The sequence below is a fragment of the Branchiostoma floridae genome, unplaced genomic scaffold (genome assembly GCF_000003815.2).
Source record: "Branchiostoma floridae strain S238N-H82 unplaced genomic scaffold, Bfl_VNyyK Sc7u5tJ_1499, whole genome shotgun sequence".
Classification (NCBI taxonomy): domain Eukaryota; kingdom Metazoa; phylum Chordata; class Leptocardii; order Amphioxiformes; family Branchiostomatidae; genus Branchiostoma; species Branchiostoma floridae.
The window spans coordinates 33,551-50,948 of NW_023365732.1; the positions used below are offsets into that span (position 1 = coordinate 33,551).

The window sequence follows — 17,398 nt, forward strand, 5'->3', positions numbered from 1 at the left end:
GGAATCCAGCAAATCTGACTTGAGTCTTAATAACGATAAGTTTATTGCAGATTGTGGCCTCAGGCCATCCAACCTATAGCACATGCAGAACAGGATTAATACACGGAATGAAGACACAAATTCCTCAACATTCATCAAATGCATCATCAGACTTCACTACGTCAGGAGAAAGCACTAATTTTGACCCTGTATTTTTCAGTAATGAGCTCCTCTACAGACCTTCAGTTCGTTAACGCGACCGAGACGACGTCCATGCTGAGGTTCACCTGGGTGCCCCCTGATGCGGTCGTGACCGGATACCGCATCATGTACGGACAGGGGGAGGCGACAGAACAGCTCAGCCCCTCCCCGGGTCCAGCAGAAAGATCTGCTTTGATTGAGGGACTTCAGGCAAGCGTGGTGTACACGGTAGAGATCATCACCATCGGAGTTCGCCGAGAAAGTCTGGTTCTTGTTGGACGAAATGCGACTGGTGGGTCTGTGAAACAAACTTTGTTACCTTTGCCAAAATGGCTAAGGTTATGTTTTGGGCTTGTGAGTCTGTGTGTCTGATGGCCTCATTTGCATAATTAATGAGAAAATATGAACGTGTTGACGGATCGTCATAATTTTTTGTATGTAGATAGCAAAAGGGAAGACTTATATGATGGAATTCTAATCATGCAAATCATAAGCTAATTTGCATAATTAATTAGGAAAGTTGACAAATCCACTGCATTCCGTGATAGGACTTTCAAACGTGTCACATATGTAACTGAGAAAGATGGCAGAGAGTAAGAGGTGTATGTTTGGGTCCCCTAACGTCTTTTCTTGAACTGCAGGAGTCGGACTAGTTTCAGACTTTGAAAGAGAATAATCAAGAAGGGATAAAAAAATCATCATGATTTTTGGTATGCTGATAGCTTAAGTGATGCTTGATACAATTTGATATTAATTATGTAAATAGGGATATAATTTGTATAATCAATGGCAAAATTTTATGAGCCAACTCCAGGCATACAAAATAAAATGTAACGAGTAACACATTTATGTCTACAGACATCATTCTACATAACAAATCTGGTTTATTTGGCAAAGGTATGTGTTCGTGGAACTCTAGTTCGTAATGTTCTTGATTCAAATATTCAGGAGCATTAATTACCTCACATCATTCTTCGGCAATATCATTTATCTAATTCTGATTTACTGTAGCAAACCTAGCCTCGAAGCCATACGATGGCGATCAGGCGCTCGCCTTTATCTCTTCGGTCCGGTGAGGGTAGCCGCCCCGTCGAGTTAATTAGCGCAGACGGGGGGGGGGGGGAGTAAGGGTTTGGGTTAGGTTTCATCGCGCGGCGACGGTGAAAACTAAAAAGGCCGGTGTAGTGGGCCAGAATCTACCCCTGCCCGGTCATAATAAAGGGTTAATGCCCCGCCTTATCCTCGGTGTATATGGTGAGATAATCCATAGCCCGGTAAGATAACCACCGAATAAACCAAAGGTTTATTAGGTTATTTTACCACTTGACCCGGTGTAATCTCAGCCTATATCCCGGGGATAAGGCGGGGCATTAACGTTATTATCATATAGCCTGACACAGTTATTTCACAAAAATTCCTTTCAAAATCATGTTTAATCTTTTTCTGTTTAAATATTATTTATACATTTTTTATTGTAATGTATTGTATTGTATTATATTTAAACATAAATTGTTCGAAATAAAGTACAATACCCTGTTTAATAGATATGATCGATAAACACTAGTATTAGCGTCCTGTTCCCTGTATAATGGTGCGGTCCAAAAAGTGGTCTGTTGTTCTAATAACCGACCACTTTTGACGTGGGAATGGGGGCCTCTGATTGGCCAACTTAGAAGATAACGAAATACAGAAAAAGTTCGTTCTTTATCTCTGAAATTCGTTGAGTATTTTTCGAACCCCGCAGTGACGCAAGCGTGTTGCAAATGCAATGGGATACCACCTCAACATGTGTTTGAATTCTGCATGCTGCAATCGCCGGTATAGTATGCAAGCTCCCCCCACTCCATGGTCACAAGGATAGTCTTCACTACCGACATGCATGACTGCGTTGTTATGATAATGGATTATTGTGCTTTGATGACTAGGATGTTGCAAGACCTTTAAAGTCAACTTTTTTTAAACCCGAGTGGGACCTTTGTTTTGTCGTTTTGTTGGTCTTTGTTTTGTCGCCCTAACTTTTGCTTATGTTCCATTCGTAGAGCCGGACGAATGTGCCACACTGAACGGCTGGTGTGACCACATCTGTTCCAACATCCCGGGGGGATACAGATGCCTCTGCCGCCAGGGGTTCGTGTTGATGGCAGACGCTTACGGCTGTGGAGGTAGAATGTTGTTAGAGAATTGTAGTAGTTTTAGACTGGTTTATGAAAAAAAGACAGGCCTCATTCCGAAAATAATTTCATCAAGTTGGTAGAATATAGCTATAGGATATAGGAGAATTCTTGTACACAACCAGGATGTACTTACTTTGCTTACGTCCCTTTGGACGAGGGGGAATACAATCTTGGCCACGTTTGGGATTGTGTTCTCGCCGCAAAAGCGCCATCTACATCGGCTACATATAGCGGCGAGAAGCAGAGCTCCAGTCAGAAGCTCTGAGGAAGATGTTTGATAGACACCGAAAGTTAACCCTATTCAGACCGGGGGGGGGGCTTTTGAGGCCCGCGCTAACTTCGATGTCCTATAACGCCAGAACGGCTTACGCTAGAGTCACCAAATTTAGTGAGTTTTCCTAAAATATTGTTGGCAACAATTCTACGAAGTTTGACAAATTTTCCATTTTTTCTTGTTGCCATGGCAACCGTTTGTTGACAGGCAGTTTTGCCAAAAATCACTATTTTTGGTTCTAACAATGTATTTTTCAAATTTATTTGCTATATTACTGTGATTTTGTTACCTAAATAAAATCTTATATTATTCAGCATATCTTTCATAATTATATATGCATAAATTATGCTAATTTGATTACGTCATCAGCCCAAAATCCAAGATGGCGGACGGAATGGCCAGATCAAGAAAAACAAGCTAATTATCCCTTAAAATTTGCAACTACCTGGTATTTTTTCATCAAAAAACATCTAAATGAATGAATTTAGTCTATTTCCATTGCCCTTTGTGATTATTTGTTGCAAAAAAAGTATTTTTAAAAATTCAAGGTGGTGGATATAATATGGCGGAGCCCAACTCGTATCTTAGATGTGCATGACGTCATTTTATGACGTCATATTGACGTCATTGATGTTGCTATTGGCAACGCAAGTCGTAATAAACATTATTATTCTGTTATCTGCACTTGTTGTTACATTTTTTCAGCATAACTTGAAGTTTTCTGAGAATACCCATTTTTCATGGGTTTGGCCAATGTAATCAAGTTGATGACGTCATAATTACGTCATCTTACGTCAACGTAACGTCAAACGTCACATACTTGTCAGATATTATTTTCAAATCATGTCCTAAAAATTTTGTGGCCCTACGGCACGTCGTTTTAGAGTTATAGGACTTAGAAGTGGAGGGCCTCAAAAGCCCCCCCCCGGTCCAGGGATGACCAAAAAAGCCCGGTCTGAATAGGGTTAAGCAAAGTAAGCACATCCTGGTTGTGTACAAGAATTCTCCTATATCATGCATGAGAGGCTGTTAACAACAACGAGTAGGTAACACATACAAATTGCAAAATCTTCACAATACTTTCCCATAAATGCATAATTCATATTAGTTGATTTAAAAGTTCATGCCCAAGGGCTAAGTGCAGGTACATGGTAGAGACCTAGTTGACAAATATGTGACAACTGATAATGATTTAAACATTATTGTAAAAAGATACTACTCAGATACTAGTGTTGGCTATTTTCAAACTGCTTGGGTTTGACTTCTATTTTGGAAGCAGAGGAAGACAAAAAGGCAAAAAGGGTTCTGAGATTTTTAGAGGAAAATGGCGTTCTGCTCGCCCGTGAATATGTCCTTGTGACATCTCTATACAAAGCAATTATTCTAAGCATTTGTTTAATAAAAGGTTTACAATTTTCATGAACTACAATGTACAGATTCAAAAGCGGTTTATGATTTATCAAGGAGCTTATTCTCAAAATGGGCACTTGAGGAGATTACTTACACTAATCAATTGGCCAAACTTACTAATTAAACTACGGTAAACTCGGCCACATAGTTCTTGTAATTTGTTAACCCAAAATTGATGCCAGGTTAGGTAGAAGATAATTCAAATGTTTACCTGCAACGATGTTAAAAATTAAAAACTTGCAAAGAAACATTGAATTGCCCTCTATTTTTAGCCTCTACCAGGTTGCTGGAAAAATAGTAAATTTGGCCAAATCAGACTGAAAACACCCCAGAGGAGTATAGTTTGTGATCTACGACAACAGTGTGCTGTTCATTGACTTTGTTTCATGGTGCTATTGTGGCTATAACTTTGAAGTTTTGTGACCTCTAACCGTCTTCCTATGTCAGGCCCACTACTGCTAAAGCCATGAAAGGATTACTTCATCATTTACCAACTATTAGATAACAATTAGAGGACTTCAAAGGTGATGGCGACATCTCACAGACTCCGCCAGGCCGGCCAACACTCCTAGGCAAATTAACTCCTACTAGGCTTTTATTCCTAACTTGGCCAAAGTCCCCTTATTTGGCCAGGCGATTGTTCATATTGTGTACATTGTGTTTTTAATAAGCATGCGGCCACTGCCAGGGTGGGGACGTGAATTGTGACACGATGTCGGGAGTCTGCTCGGCTGGGTGTCAGGATGGATGGAAATCACAGCTTTGTGATAAAGGTATCGTGTGCACCAATATCTTTGTTGTTTATCATCTTTCACAAAAAAAGTACTAAACCTAGCCTGAGAACCATCCTCCGTAGTGACTAAACATAGCCTAAGTACCATCCTCCGTAGTGACCGCTGGCTCGTTGTTAGCAAGCGAAAGTCGTGAGCCAGCGGTCACTACGGAGGATAGTACTCAGGCTATACTAAACCACTCTCCAGCTTTATTTTGGACTTCTAGTTTAATTTTGGACAAACCTTAACCATTTGAAAATTGATTAACCAAATGAATCAACACTTACAAGTATGGTTTAAAAGGTATTTAATATATATATTGCAATTAGATGTCTCCAGGAACAAAGCCAATTCTGGAGAATTCTGGAAAATTCTGGAGAATTCTGGAGAATTCTGGAGAATTTTGGCTCTGCACCACTGAGCCAGAATTTTCCAGAATTCTGCAAATCCGAGTCAGAATTCTGGAGAATTTTGGAAACCTGAGCCAGAATTCTGGAGAACTCTACCAGAATTTTCCAGAATTGTCCAGGGTGTACTAAGTATTCTGCATGCCTAAACCCTGTTGTCATTTTGACACAGGAAGCTGCACATATCTACTTGTCTTTCTTTTCTAACCTCTAGCACTCTAAGTAACTGTTTAGAACTATTTGCAACTTCGGAATATTTCCTACTGAACTAATACATGTCAGAAACATTTCTAACATCGAATACATTATTTCTGTTAGTTTCTAAACTGTTCCAACATAGATTCATCATTTGTTGTAATACGTTGGAACATTGATACAATATTCTGTAACTGAGTCAGTGGGCTGGGAAGAGGGAAATTAGGAAATTTATACATGCCTGCCAAGTACAGGAAATTCTGTCTGTCTGACAGCTTCCCACAAAAGAACCGCCACTGTCCAGCTGTAAAAAAAACTACTAAAATCTCACAAATCAGAGAAAGGAGCTAGCCTAGCACCTTCGTTTATGAGGCCAATAGCCCAAACCTGCCGTCTAGAAAATGACTCAAATTGTTGGAACAACAGAGAAAAAACACATAGATTGTTCTAAAAAGAGAGATATTTTTCACTTCCAAAAGGTTAACAACATATATCAGCAAGTTCAAACATGTTAAAACTTTCATTTTCAATTGTTCGAACTATTTGGAATCATTGTGACTGAAATATTGTTTTACTTAGAATAGTTCAAACTTATAACAAATGTTATATTGAACACCTCGGTGACTTGGAATTGACTCTATAATCACATATGCGCTGCTGTAATTGAACCCATTATACTAAAAATCTTGTTCTGAAGAAAATCTATTTTAAAAGTGAACATTTCTTAACGTCCGTGTGATTGTTTTTACATCTTACAGCTGTGGATCCCCCGATGAGCCTGGCCGTAACTGACATCACGGATGAAAGCTTCAAAGTCACGTGGTCTCCATCCGCTGACCCTGACCTTGAGGGTTACCGTGTCGTGGTGTCCGGGCTGGACACGACAGTTGTCAATCAGAGCACAGACGAGGCATCGTTTCCGGTGGTTGGCCTGTCACCAGAGACTGTATACGTCATCAGGGTGACATCCCTGTTCTCTTCGAGCGGTTGGAGGTCGCAGAGTGAAGCGGCAATGATACAGGCAGTCACAGGTGATTGGTGAAGAAAATATTCTTATTGGTAATGTAGCAGTCAAGCCCTAATTCTAAACAATAAGCATTGTAGTAGTTTCTAACGAATTGTAGATATATTTTAGAGCTGCACATGTCTTAGACGTTTGTAAGTGTTTCAGTCCGAGTTGCATTACTTTGTTGAACAGTTTTCAGCTAAATACATTAACATCTAGTTAACTGCTAGACTGTTATCTTCAATGTTCGAATGAATAAAAACCAAATCACCATCAAACCAAAGATATTTTGTCACGCTGCTTTCTGAGATTGTTGTATTTCTGTATAGTGATTAAAATTGTATTACTCTTTGTAGTTTCATTGGAATAGTAAATGCTCGTATTTAGTCCAGATATATTTCGGAACTTTTTTTAGTACTCTTCCTCTCATAAAAGTTTTTTTTTTTTTTAAGTTCGAGAAGTAGTCTGCTAGATTAACCAGTCTTTTCTCTGCCAGCTGCCACGCCAACCACTTCACCTGTAACCTCTGCTACAACCAAGCAGACAAGTCGGTTCACAACCCTCCTTTCCACCCAACCACCGGCTACAACCGTAGGGGACAACGGTAGGTTCTCTCGTTTCTAACACCATAGTGCTGGTTACATTTGGTATCTAACGAGCGCAGCTATCACACGGGACATGCAACACGGAAAAACTTTAGAACTGAGAAACCAAAGACAAACAGTCTTAAGAAATCTTTCACATATAGAGCAACATCCGAATGGAACAAACTATCACATGAGTTGCAAACTGTGAGCACATCCAAGAATTTCAGACAACAGCTAGTAAAACACATGCGAAATAGATAATGACACATAAGGGACTTGATAATTTTTGATAAAGCACATGCGTTTGTTTGATGATTTTTTATTGACATGTTAGATGTTGTGTATGTTACAAACTGTATGTGTCCAAGTATTATGTGTATTACTCCTGTAAGAGTTGTTGTTACAATCATATGTCAACAACTAAACGAGTCAATGAACAATAAACAATAAACATAGCAAGACTGGAAAATACATTATCAAGCCACAAAGGCATTATTGCCACAGGAAACATACCGCCTTCTGGCGCGTTTTATTCAACATGTTAAGAGTTTGCCCAGTGGCAATACTTGTAATGAGGCTTAATTTCGACGTTGTTGATTTGTTGCATGTTGGTCTCCGGCTCCCCTAAAAATCAGTTGATAAACAACTGAAGCGACAACCCTGAAGATTGATAAACAAATAAAAACTTGGTTTTTGCGTGTTATGTTTGTATCATTGTAGGTTGTGCTTGTTATGTTATAGCTTGATGTTTTCTCCACAGTCTTCACATCAACAACCACTGATACAACTCAGCAGACAAGTAGGGTGACGACAACGCCAAATGCAAGGGAAATACCCTTGCCTGGATCCACCACGCAGCAACCTGGACATGTTTCACAAGGTTATACAATACAATGAGACATAGCACCTAATGTAAATGTAATAAGTGCCGCAAAATGTGCGCAAATTTTAACATGGTTACATAATGATATTCTCATTGAAATCAAAGATTTGATGAGGTATTTAGAACTATATTTTCCATATTCTCCAAGCAGAGGTTGGGTCGTGCAGTCTCTGAGATGAGCGAGACGGTGACATTCCGACTACTACTATATCTCCGCGACTCGTCCTCTGATTGGAGAATATATTTTCCTTTGATTGACTGGAAATATAGTCCCTTTGAAAGAATCTTAAGATTTCAGATCGTCATAGCACAAATCGACATAGGAACTGACTAAACATGTATTGCCATGAAACAATACTAGATAAAAAAAGAAATATCTAAGTTTCTTTCTTGCCGCCATACATCTGCTCTTGAATTGCATTACTCTCTTTTCTTGCAATGCCTTGCTTTGATACCATCCACAGATTCTGAAGTAGAAATCATTAGTGATTGGATAAATGATTTTGTATATGCTGTGCAGAAACCAAAGAGACCAGCAGCAGGCTGCCGTTGAGAAATACCGCAACGCCAGCAGACCAGGTATGTATTTCTAAAGTTCCAGGTATTGGGGGAGGGGGGCAATTGCAAGCTCCTGTAAATCCTTAAATATTGAAAGGATCCCAGACACACTTTGGTGTAGTCCATCCTTTTCTTCTTCGTCGTCTTTTTCTCCATCTTCTTCTTCTTCAACCTCCTCCTCTTCTTCTTCTTCTCTCTTTCTCTCTCAGAGAGAGAGAGTCTATTACTAATGTAGTCTATTTTGTAAGGCTTTGGGTAAGAGGGTCATTTTTCCCTTGAAAACTGCAAGAACTCTGATCCTGTCGAGATGTATATGCAGATGATTATAATATATGTTCTTACGGTACTGCCCTGTATTCCTCTTTAATAGGTAAACAGCCTGGGCAGTATCTATGCAGCATCCGTCTCCCCAAACCCACAGGATGTACTGCAGATACTGGCGCAGGTTAGGCACACCCAGTTCTACCTTCCAGAATTGATATTCTCTCAACTATTACTCGTACAGAGATATCTCCCAAAATTTACAGTATGGTGTTAAAACAAATAAGACAGCGTGTGATATGGTCCAGGTTTGAAGCACCCACAGAAATTGTCCTTTGGACGGAAGCATTTTAGCATGAACCCTATTTTTGATCATAATGACCATGTTTCTAAATTTAGTGAGTGACAGATAGTGCTGCGTACCTAAAGCCTGGACTTGGAATTGGACCTAAAAACGTTTAGGTCCAAGTCCAAAAAAAAAAAAACTAAATGTCTGGAGCAAAGTCCGGACCTGCAAAAAGCTATATGTCCTTAATGTTCCCTTTTTTTTGTTCTTAACCATCTAAAATCTTCCATAGACAGTAAATTTGCACTGGAAAAAGACAAAAACATTTCATGTTTACACTGGCTGTATATAATTTGCATGTATTTTTCACATTGCATTTCAATTCATGCTTGTAGGCAATTTTATATGCACCACCCCCCCTCCCCCTAAAAAAAAGAAAAATTTCTAGTGCACATAATATGCAATGATGGGTTCAGGTCCGGACTTAAAGTCAGGACCTGAACCTTAACTGCTGGACCTGAATCCGGACCTGAACCTGAATATGAGTTTAGGTACGCATGATACAAGCAAATTAGCCAGACTTGTACATTGATTTTACAGCACATCATACTTTGCTCTTTTTAAGATCCAAATGTGATGATAACGGCAAACTTTTCTATCCTTGCAATTTGTCCAATATTTAGTCGAAGACTCGGGGTGTCTCTGTACATGCTGCTGTGTCGGAACAGCAAATATCAGCTGCTGAGGAAAGGGCACAGGTGAGCATAGTTTGGTAGTCTGTAGATATTAAAACGTCAGGTAGAAACATGGGGATGATCTATGGAGTTTTGATCAGGATTGTTATTGGATGGGTCGACTACTCTCTCTTAACAGCCAGGGGCTGAATTGCGAAGAGCTTACAATAGGCGGGGCTAAATCGCAAGGGTCTGAAGCGAGCTGCCAATTGGCGCCACTCAGGTGACCTCAATACGACAGTAATTGCCCCAGGTGCGGCCAAGGGACTGTAGGTTTTGAACCACTCACACCTCACCATCGCACGTGTGGTGGATTCTTTAACGTGCCTGGGGTATGGCTCTCCCCAGACATGGGACTTCCATTTTACGTCCTACCGAGGATGAGGAACAAAGACGTTCAACCTTGAATTTTATCCTTGTTTTAGATCTGCAGGGAGGCAATTAAAACATTGGCATCTGAAACGGTTTGGGCCCAGACGCCGCAACGTGTACAAAAGATCTCTGAGTTATCATCGTTTGTCATTAGGTCCTGTCCGGGCCTTCCTCAGGAGGATAAGGTATTTTGACAAAGCTGAACTGGTCAGCTCCTCATCTACAAAGCCTACAACTACTACATGACTACTCGTGCTTGCAGCTGTGCAGAAAACGATTTTTTTCTCTTCTTCTGGTCTATGTGTTTGTACTTATCTTGTTTTGCAATGGCATTATTGAACTTACAGTAATTGTGTGCAAGCTTATTTCAATGTTTACATCTGCAGCATGGAGATTTGGCACATCATCTAGATGGACGTCATAATGATTTTTGGATGCTTGAATATGTTGAACATTCAATATTTCATTTTCAAAGGATTCTTCGTACCTTATTTTTGATCACAAATGCATTTGATTCTGTTTTGCATCAGTAAAACTTTGCATAACATGTTTGCATGTCTAGATGCTGGTTTAGCAACAAAAGTGTTGATTTCAAATCCTTCGTTTAAACAGAAAACCTTGGTAACAATTATGATACATGTATGCTTCCATGTAGGACATGGCCGTGGGAGTTCTGAATTCCATCACCAGCAAACTGGACAAACTGGACATGTCTGACCCGTCCATTGTCCAGTCTGTGGGAGGATGTAAGTACCATGTCAAATTACGAAATACTTCTTGCAATGTCCTTTCTTATTTATATGTTATTTATTTATTCATCCAGAAATCTGTTGTACTGCAGTTCTGGTTGGGTCCGTTGAGTCTATTTGTTCATTACTTTGGTACGTAACATTTGCTTCTGTTCTACTGAAGCTCTGTTGGAGTCCATTGGTTCTCTGCTGGAGGAACCAGAGAGAGATGCGAAAGACGTTAATGGGAAGATCGCATCTGATCTAGAGGAAGACCAGAGTCTCTCTCCAGAGATGCGCCTTGCAAAGGCAAAAGAAAAGGAGCAGAAGAACCAAGCTCAGGTTAGTACCTTTATACTTTGAAAAATACTTGACTTCACACGACATTCCACCGTAAGTTACTTGACTTTCCTTGTCGAGATAATCCGGCTGCACTATATGTGCATAGGCTTTGCATATCTTGTCTTAAAAGAGAACATTTTGATTTGTCGTGGTTGCTTAGTGTACCTCCAATAAAAAAAACTATTTTCTTCAGTTGTTGAGAAAATAACTGAATCATCTGATACCCCACGGGTTACTTACAGAGAGAAAGGCTTGTCCAGGAAAGCCACCGGGTTATGGATGGTCTGTTCAATGCCATCTTCGGCACCATGAGGCCAGGAGCGCCACTGATTACCATCGAGAGGGGCGGTGTTTCTCTAAGCGCGCAGAGGGTTCGTGGCGACCAGTTTGGAGGCCAGTTGGTGCATATCGGGAATGGCAGCTTCCATATTCCGTCTAAAGTAGCGCTGTTCGGCGACTATACACCGCACAGCGTCAATATAAAGGTACGTGCCATGCTATTTCCCATTTATCAATGACCCCTGGCTTTTATACCTTTGTGATGATATCAATATTGAGACCTCATTTTGCCTGTCTTTCTTTTATATTATTTGTACACTAGATTTATGATTTATTGTTTGTTTACTTTATTAGGTATTTTTCATTAAAACTTTCGGGAAAGGAGTTTTCCGGTTACAAGTTGCCCTTCAACTTAACAGCATGTGTAACGTGGTTGAGTTGTTACAGTACACGAAACCGTAAATGGCAGAATAAGTCTGGATACTTGTAACAAAAACTTATTAAAGGTTTCATTTGTTATATTTCAGTTGATGCAGTTCCAACAGAACCCATACACCTGGGGGCGCAGGGAGTACCAGGTACGTTCGCCTGTCATTGAACTGTCACTCCAACAGAACAACATCCCCGTGGCCATCAACAACCTGACTGAAGACTTCAACATCACCATTCCGGGAGGCCCCAGAGACAAGCCGGCTCGGACAAGCGTCGCCTTCCCTACCCCAGGAAACGGGAGCTCAAGCTACCATTTGCTGAACCTCAACAACACCGCAGAAGGATTCCTGGTCACAATCACCCCGCTGAACACAAGCGTGGTGTACGGCGTGTGGGGCAGGTACGGCGGCCGCCCGGATGATCAAAACTACAACCTGTCCATGGAGACGTACGTTCTACCCGAGGAGTGTGCCTTGGTGAAAACTCTGAGTGGCGATGAAGAGACAGATAGGACAGAGGCAACAATGTTCATCAAAGGAGAGGATGATCCTGTGGATTACTACATCAAGGTCTCCGTTCTTGGTGAGTATCTTTCATGTTGTTCGATGCTACAAGCACAAGTGTTTGACAGAACTAAAAAGGTGACCGTGTGTGCTAGATGATGTGGGGCAGTCTTGCCAATGATGATTTTACTAAACTATTTTAGTGACACTTGTTCTTTTATTGTAAAGGAAAATAATAGATGATTGAAAATGTTTCAGGAGATTTGGCATGTTACATTGTGAAGTCACGCAGTAGGTTTGCCTTATTTTGATGGACAACTGTGCTTTGTCAAGGTGTTGACCAGCAGAGTCTTTGGTGATTTTCAAGTAGCCTTTTTTAATACACTTCTCAGATCTGTTTAAAATTTGTTTCAGGACCGTTGGCCGAGTGTGATATTGAGAAAAAAGCTGACATGAAGGAATCACATACCAATGACGTCTACGCCTACCGAATCCAGTGGGTCCGTTTGAGCTGCGTCTACTGGAACGAGACCCAGGACGACTGGAGGACTGACGGCTGCACGGTGAGTACACTTCTCGTCGGTTTTAGACCTTCACTTTAGCAGTCACGTTGATTGTCACACCTGTGCTAGATACTGTAAATGCATTTAAGTTCGCGGGGATTTAATTTCGCGGTAGCGGGGAAAGGGACTTTTCGCGGTGGTTTTAAATTCGCGGTAATACCATAGACTGCAGTCTAATACCATAATAGACAAAAATGTTCGCGGCGGTACTTCACCATGCACGAAAGAAAAAGTAGGGTAGTTCACCTGTAGAATGTTCTTGACTTGGTAATGTAGAAATCAATTGATTTTTGTCTCATATTGTTCATAGCCTGTACTAACTTTAAATGTCAACATGACATGTAAACATGGCTGCCTTTTTAATCACTGTACCAAGTACGGTATTTGTGATTGATATTAGGATATGCCAATAAGAGTAATTCAAGACATCTATGTTGGATAGATACACGTACATTTATTATGATTTCTGTGCCTAATCTGATCATTGATGCATGTTAGACCAGATAGTTTAGACCAGAGAGACAACTGTGTTCAGGCCATTCATTGTGATATTAGGCCGGGGGACTGAACGTTTGACTCCCCTTCTCTCAGAACATTAATGAATAACTAGAAAGGCCGACATTTGCTTAGGAGCAAATACAGCATATTGCAATCCATCTTCATATGCATGCCAATCCCAAATTTAACAATTTTTGATTGATGTACACCATAGGTGTGAATAGAGCCCTGTGGCTACATAACATACGCACCTTCATACCAAATTTCAGACCATTTGGTTTTCATACATAGGTACAGGAGCCAAAAGTTAACATTTTAGTCCGTAAATGGCAAAAAATCCAAAAATTCAACAATTTAAAGTATTGTATGCCCAAAGTGAAAATGAAGTACTGTGGGCACTTGCCAGACACACTTTCATGCCGAATTCCAGGTCATTAGGTTTTCATACAAGGGTATAGGAGCCAAAAGTTTACATTTTTTGTCAAAAATAGCCGAAAAACCCAAAATACCTCATTTTTAAAGTGATCTATAAAGAAAGTGTTGATTGGACCCTGTGTTCATATGTCCAATGCACCTATGTACCAAATTTCAGGTCATTAGGTTTTCATATAAGGGCATAGGAGCCAAAAATATACATTTTTAGTCAAAAATGGCCAAAAACCCCAAAATAACTCATTTTTAAAGTGATCTATGAAGAAAGTGTTGATAAAGCCCTGTGCTCATATATCCAATGCACCTATATACCAAATTTCAGTTCATTTAGCCTTCATACAAGGGCACAGGAGCCATAAATATACATTTTTAGTCAAAAATGGCCAAAACCCCTAAAATAACTCATTTTTAAAGTGATCTATGAAGAAAGTGTTAATGGTTTTCTGTGCTCATATGTCCAATGCACCTCTGTACCAAATTTCAGGTTATTAGCTTGTAATACTAGGGCACAGGGGCCCAAAATATACATATTTTGTCTAAAAATGACCAAAAACCCTAAATATCATAAATTCTAAGGCCTCTATCAAGAAAGTGAAAAAAACACCTGGGGGTATTTGCTATCCCTACCACCTTGCCAAATTTCAGCTCATTTGACCCAAAAATGAAAAAGTTGAATCCATTTGAAGAATTTGACAGGAGAAGAAGAGACCAAGGAAAAACTAGAAAGGCCGACATTTGCTTAGGAGCAAATACAGCATATTGCAATCCATCTTCATCCTGGAAAAAATCCCCAAATTCAACAATTTGAAGTAACGTTTGCTCAAAGGGAAAATGAAATACTGTGGGCACTTGTTCCACACACCTTCATGCCGAATTTTAGGTAATTTGGTTTCAATACAAAGGCATAGAAGCCAAGAATATACATTTTTAGACAAAAATGACTGAAAACCCCAAAATAACTAATTTTTGAAGTGATCTATGAAGAAAGTGTCAATGGGACCCTGTGAGCATATGTTCAATGCACCTCTGTACCAAATTTCAGGTCACTTGGTTTCTATACAAGGGCATAGGAGCATAAAATATACATTTTTAGTCAAAAATGGCCAAAACCCCTAAAATAACTCATTTTTGGAGTAAACAATGAATAAAGCGTTGATGGGGTTCTGTGGTCATATGTCAAACGCACCCATGTACCAAATTTCAGGTCATTTGGTTTTAATACAAGGGCATAGGAGCCAAGAATATACATTTTTAGTCAAAAATAGCCAAAAACCCTAAAATAACTCATTTTTGAAGTAATCTATGAACAGAGTGTTGATGGTTTTCTGTGCTCATATGTACAATGCACCTTTGTACCAAATTTTAGGTCAATAGTAATACCAGGGCACAGGGGCCCAAAATATACATATTTTGTCTAAAAATGACCAAAAACCCTAAATATCATAAATTCTAAGGCCTCTATCAAAAAAGTGAAAAAAACACCTGGGGGTATTTACTATCCCTACCTCCATGCCAAATTTCAGCTCATTTGGCCCAAAAATGCAAAAGTTGAATCAATTTGAAGATTTGACAGGAGAAGAAGAAACAAAGGAAAAGCAATATATTGCAATCCCATACTATGTATGGATTGCAATATATAATGATTTGTACTTCATTGCTTTCATGATGATACCGCGTCCAAATCTAGAAAATTTATGATAGCAGAATTTTTTCAGCTGCTTGTTGCTTATAATAAAAAAATGGACTGGCGAAATGTGACAACAACTTCTACATGTCTCTTTACTGCTCTCCACAGATAAGCGAGCAGTCCACCATAGCCAGAACCATCTGTCACTGCAATCATCTGACGGCCTTTGGGCGTGACTTTGCCACACCTCCGAACACCTTCGACCTCCTGAAGTTCAGTGTTAATGATTTGAGGGATAACGGTGCCGTTGTGACAGCCATCCTCTTGGCATTCTTTCTGTACTCGTTTGCATCAGCCGTGATCTGGATTGCTGAGCGTGTACGAAAAAGGAAGGTAAGCTGGTGACATCACGTAGCGTAACGGTAGGTTCCGTAAATAGTTTCATCAGGTCGGTACATCAATTGAACAAAGTCTTCTTCGTTTCACAACCTTCATTTAGTTCTTCAGCAAACGTTTCGTCAGTACAACATGAAAGAAATATTATTGGTGCGATATGAACTAGACTGTCATTTTGTACTGTAAAGGTGTTGATACACCTGTTTTGTCCTCCCTTCCACTTGTTTTTGCATGTGGTAAATTGAAATAAAGAAATAAAGAAAGAAATAAAGGCGACAGATAGTCGCCGAAACGTTTACGGAATTAAAAGAAGGTTGTGAAACGAAGAAGATTTTGATCGGGGTAAAATTAGGTTGTTCCTCAAAGCCCAGAGGTCCTGAGTTCAAGTCCCTTGATTTGCTCCGACGTTGTGCCCCTGAGAAACGCGCTTGACATGAATTTCCTTAATCCACTCAGATGAAAAAAAAATGAGTGGCGTCCCTTTGAAAGGACGTTGAATGGAGACACCGTGTTTGAGGACAGCCATACCTCAATCATGTTAAAGAACCCGCCACATAAAAAAGAGGGGTTCATCCCAGAGGGGTTCGCCCCAATAAATCTGTCCAGATATACATCTTGTAATGTTCCGTACAAACCTGGTGTGTTTCACATCCCTGCAGACAGTTTCTGCCCCCTGTTGTAAAAACTCAATACAATCTACGTCGCAATGTGGAAATGAAAACGCCATATAGTAAAACAAGTCGACACAAGATGTCGTTTGTACCGCGGACACTAGCCCAAAAAGCTTTATCTAAATGTTGATGTAAATATGTTTTAAGATTTTATATTGATATCTCGCTTCTTTCTCAAATTGTCAATATGTATAACGCTGGTGACTGAAGTGCTATTTTGTGTTATGATATGTTGTGTAAAATCAATGCAATTCAGCCCCTATGGGGGCTGCAAAGTTGATTGTAATAAAGTTTCAAGTAAGTTTCAAGTGTTACGCCATGAGGCTGTTGGTGTCACCCTTCAATCAGATCAGGCCAATAGAAGAGACGAATTGTAATGACTGTTTGTAGTCATTACTTTTCTGCTCTGCTGATTAGTTTATTCAACTGGAAATTGTAGTGCTTTTTTTTCTTCAGCATTAATGTTTTCATTTAGATATCTTTCATTTCCATTTAACCCAATTTTGCTCTGTTCAAAGACACATGGACCATTTCTGGACACTAAAGTAGCGTTCACTGTAGCAGCATCTCTTCTCCCTGACATTATTTAACAATAATAGATAAACGTATTCAATTATCTATTCATTGGTTTGACTGTGAAAGACAAACAGCCAGGGCTACCCTATTAGGCAATGACTATCGCAAAACGCTAGATATGCGGACAATGACAGGAGGTGTCACTGAACGAAGAAGCTTTTGTTATGAACTTGTTTAACTAGTATGCATATTTGCAACATGCCTGCAGTATCAATAATGTGTTCAGCTTCAGCATTACTATAATATGTATC

General features: G+C 39.9%; 1 protein-coding gene across 1 annotated transcript in view; it reads left to right on the top strand.

Annotated features, from left to right (window-relative positions):
- Positions 1 to 6,185: 6,185 nt before the first annotated feature.
- LOC118407909 (polycystic kidney disease protein 1-like 2) overlaps positions 6,186 to 17,398 on the top strand; it is a 17,876-nt gene continuing 6,663 nt past the window's right edge. The window contains exons 1-12 of the mRNA XM_035808483.1: positions 6,186 to 6,444; positions 6,916 to 7,023; positions 7,767 to 7,886; positions 8,410 to 8,468; positions 8,818 to 8,892; positions 9,678 to 9,752; positions 10,756 to 10,846; positions 11,013 to 11,170; positions 11,413 to 11,655; positions 11,977 to 12,463; positions 12,799 to 12,947; positions 15,673 to 15,897. Of these exons, the coding sequence (XP_035664376.1) occupies positions 6,186 to 6,444; positions 6,916 to 7,023; positions 7,767 to 7,886; positions 8,410 to 8,468; positions 8,818 to 8,892; positions 9,678 to 9,752; positions 10,756 to 10,846; positions 11,013 to 11,170; positions 11,413 to 11,655; positions 11,977 to 12,463; positions 12,799 to 12,947; positions 15,673 to 15,897 (2,049 nt within the window). The remainder of the gene's footprint in view (positions 6,445 to 6,915; positions 7,024 to 7,766; positions 7,887 to 8,409; positions 8,469 to 8,817; positions 8,893 to 9,677; positions 9,753 to 10,755; positions 10,847 to 11,012; positions 11,171 to 11,412; positions 11,656 to 11,976; positions 12,464 to 12,798; positions 12,948 to 15,672; positions 15,898 to 17,398) is intronic.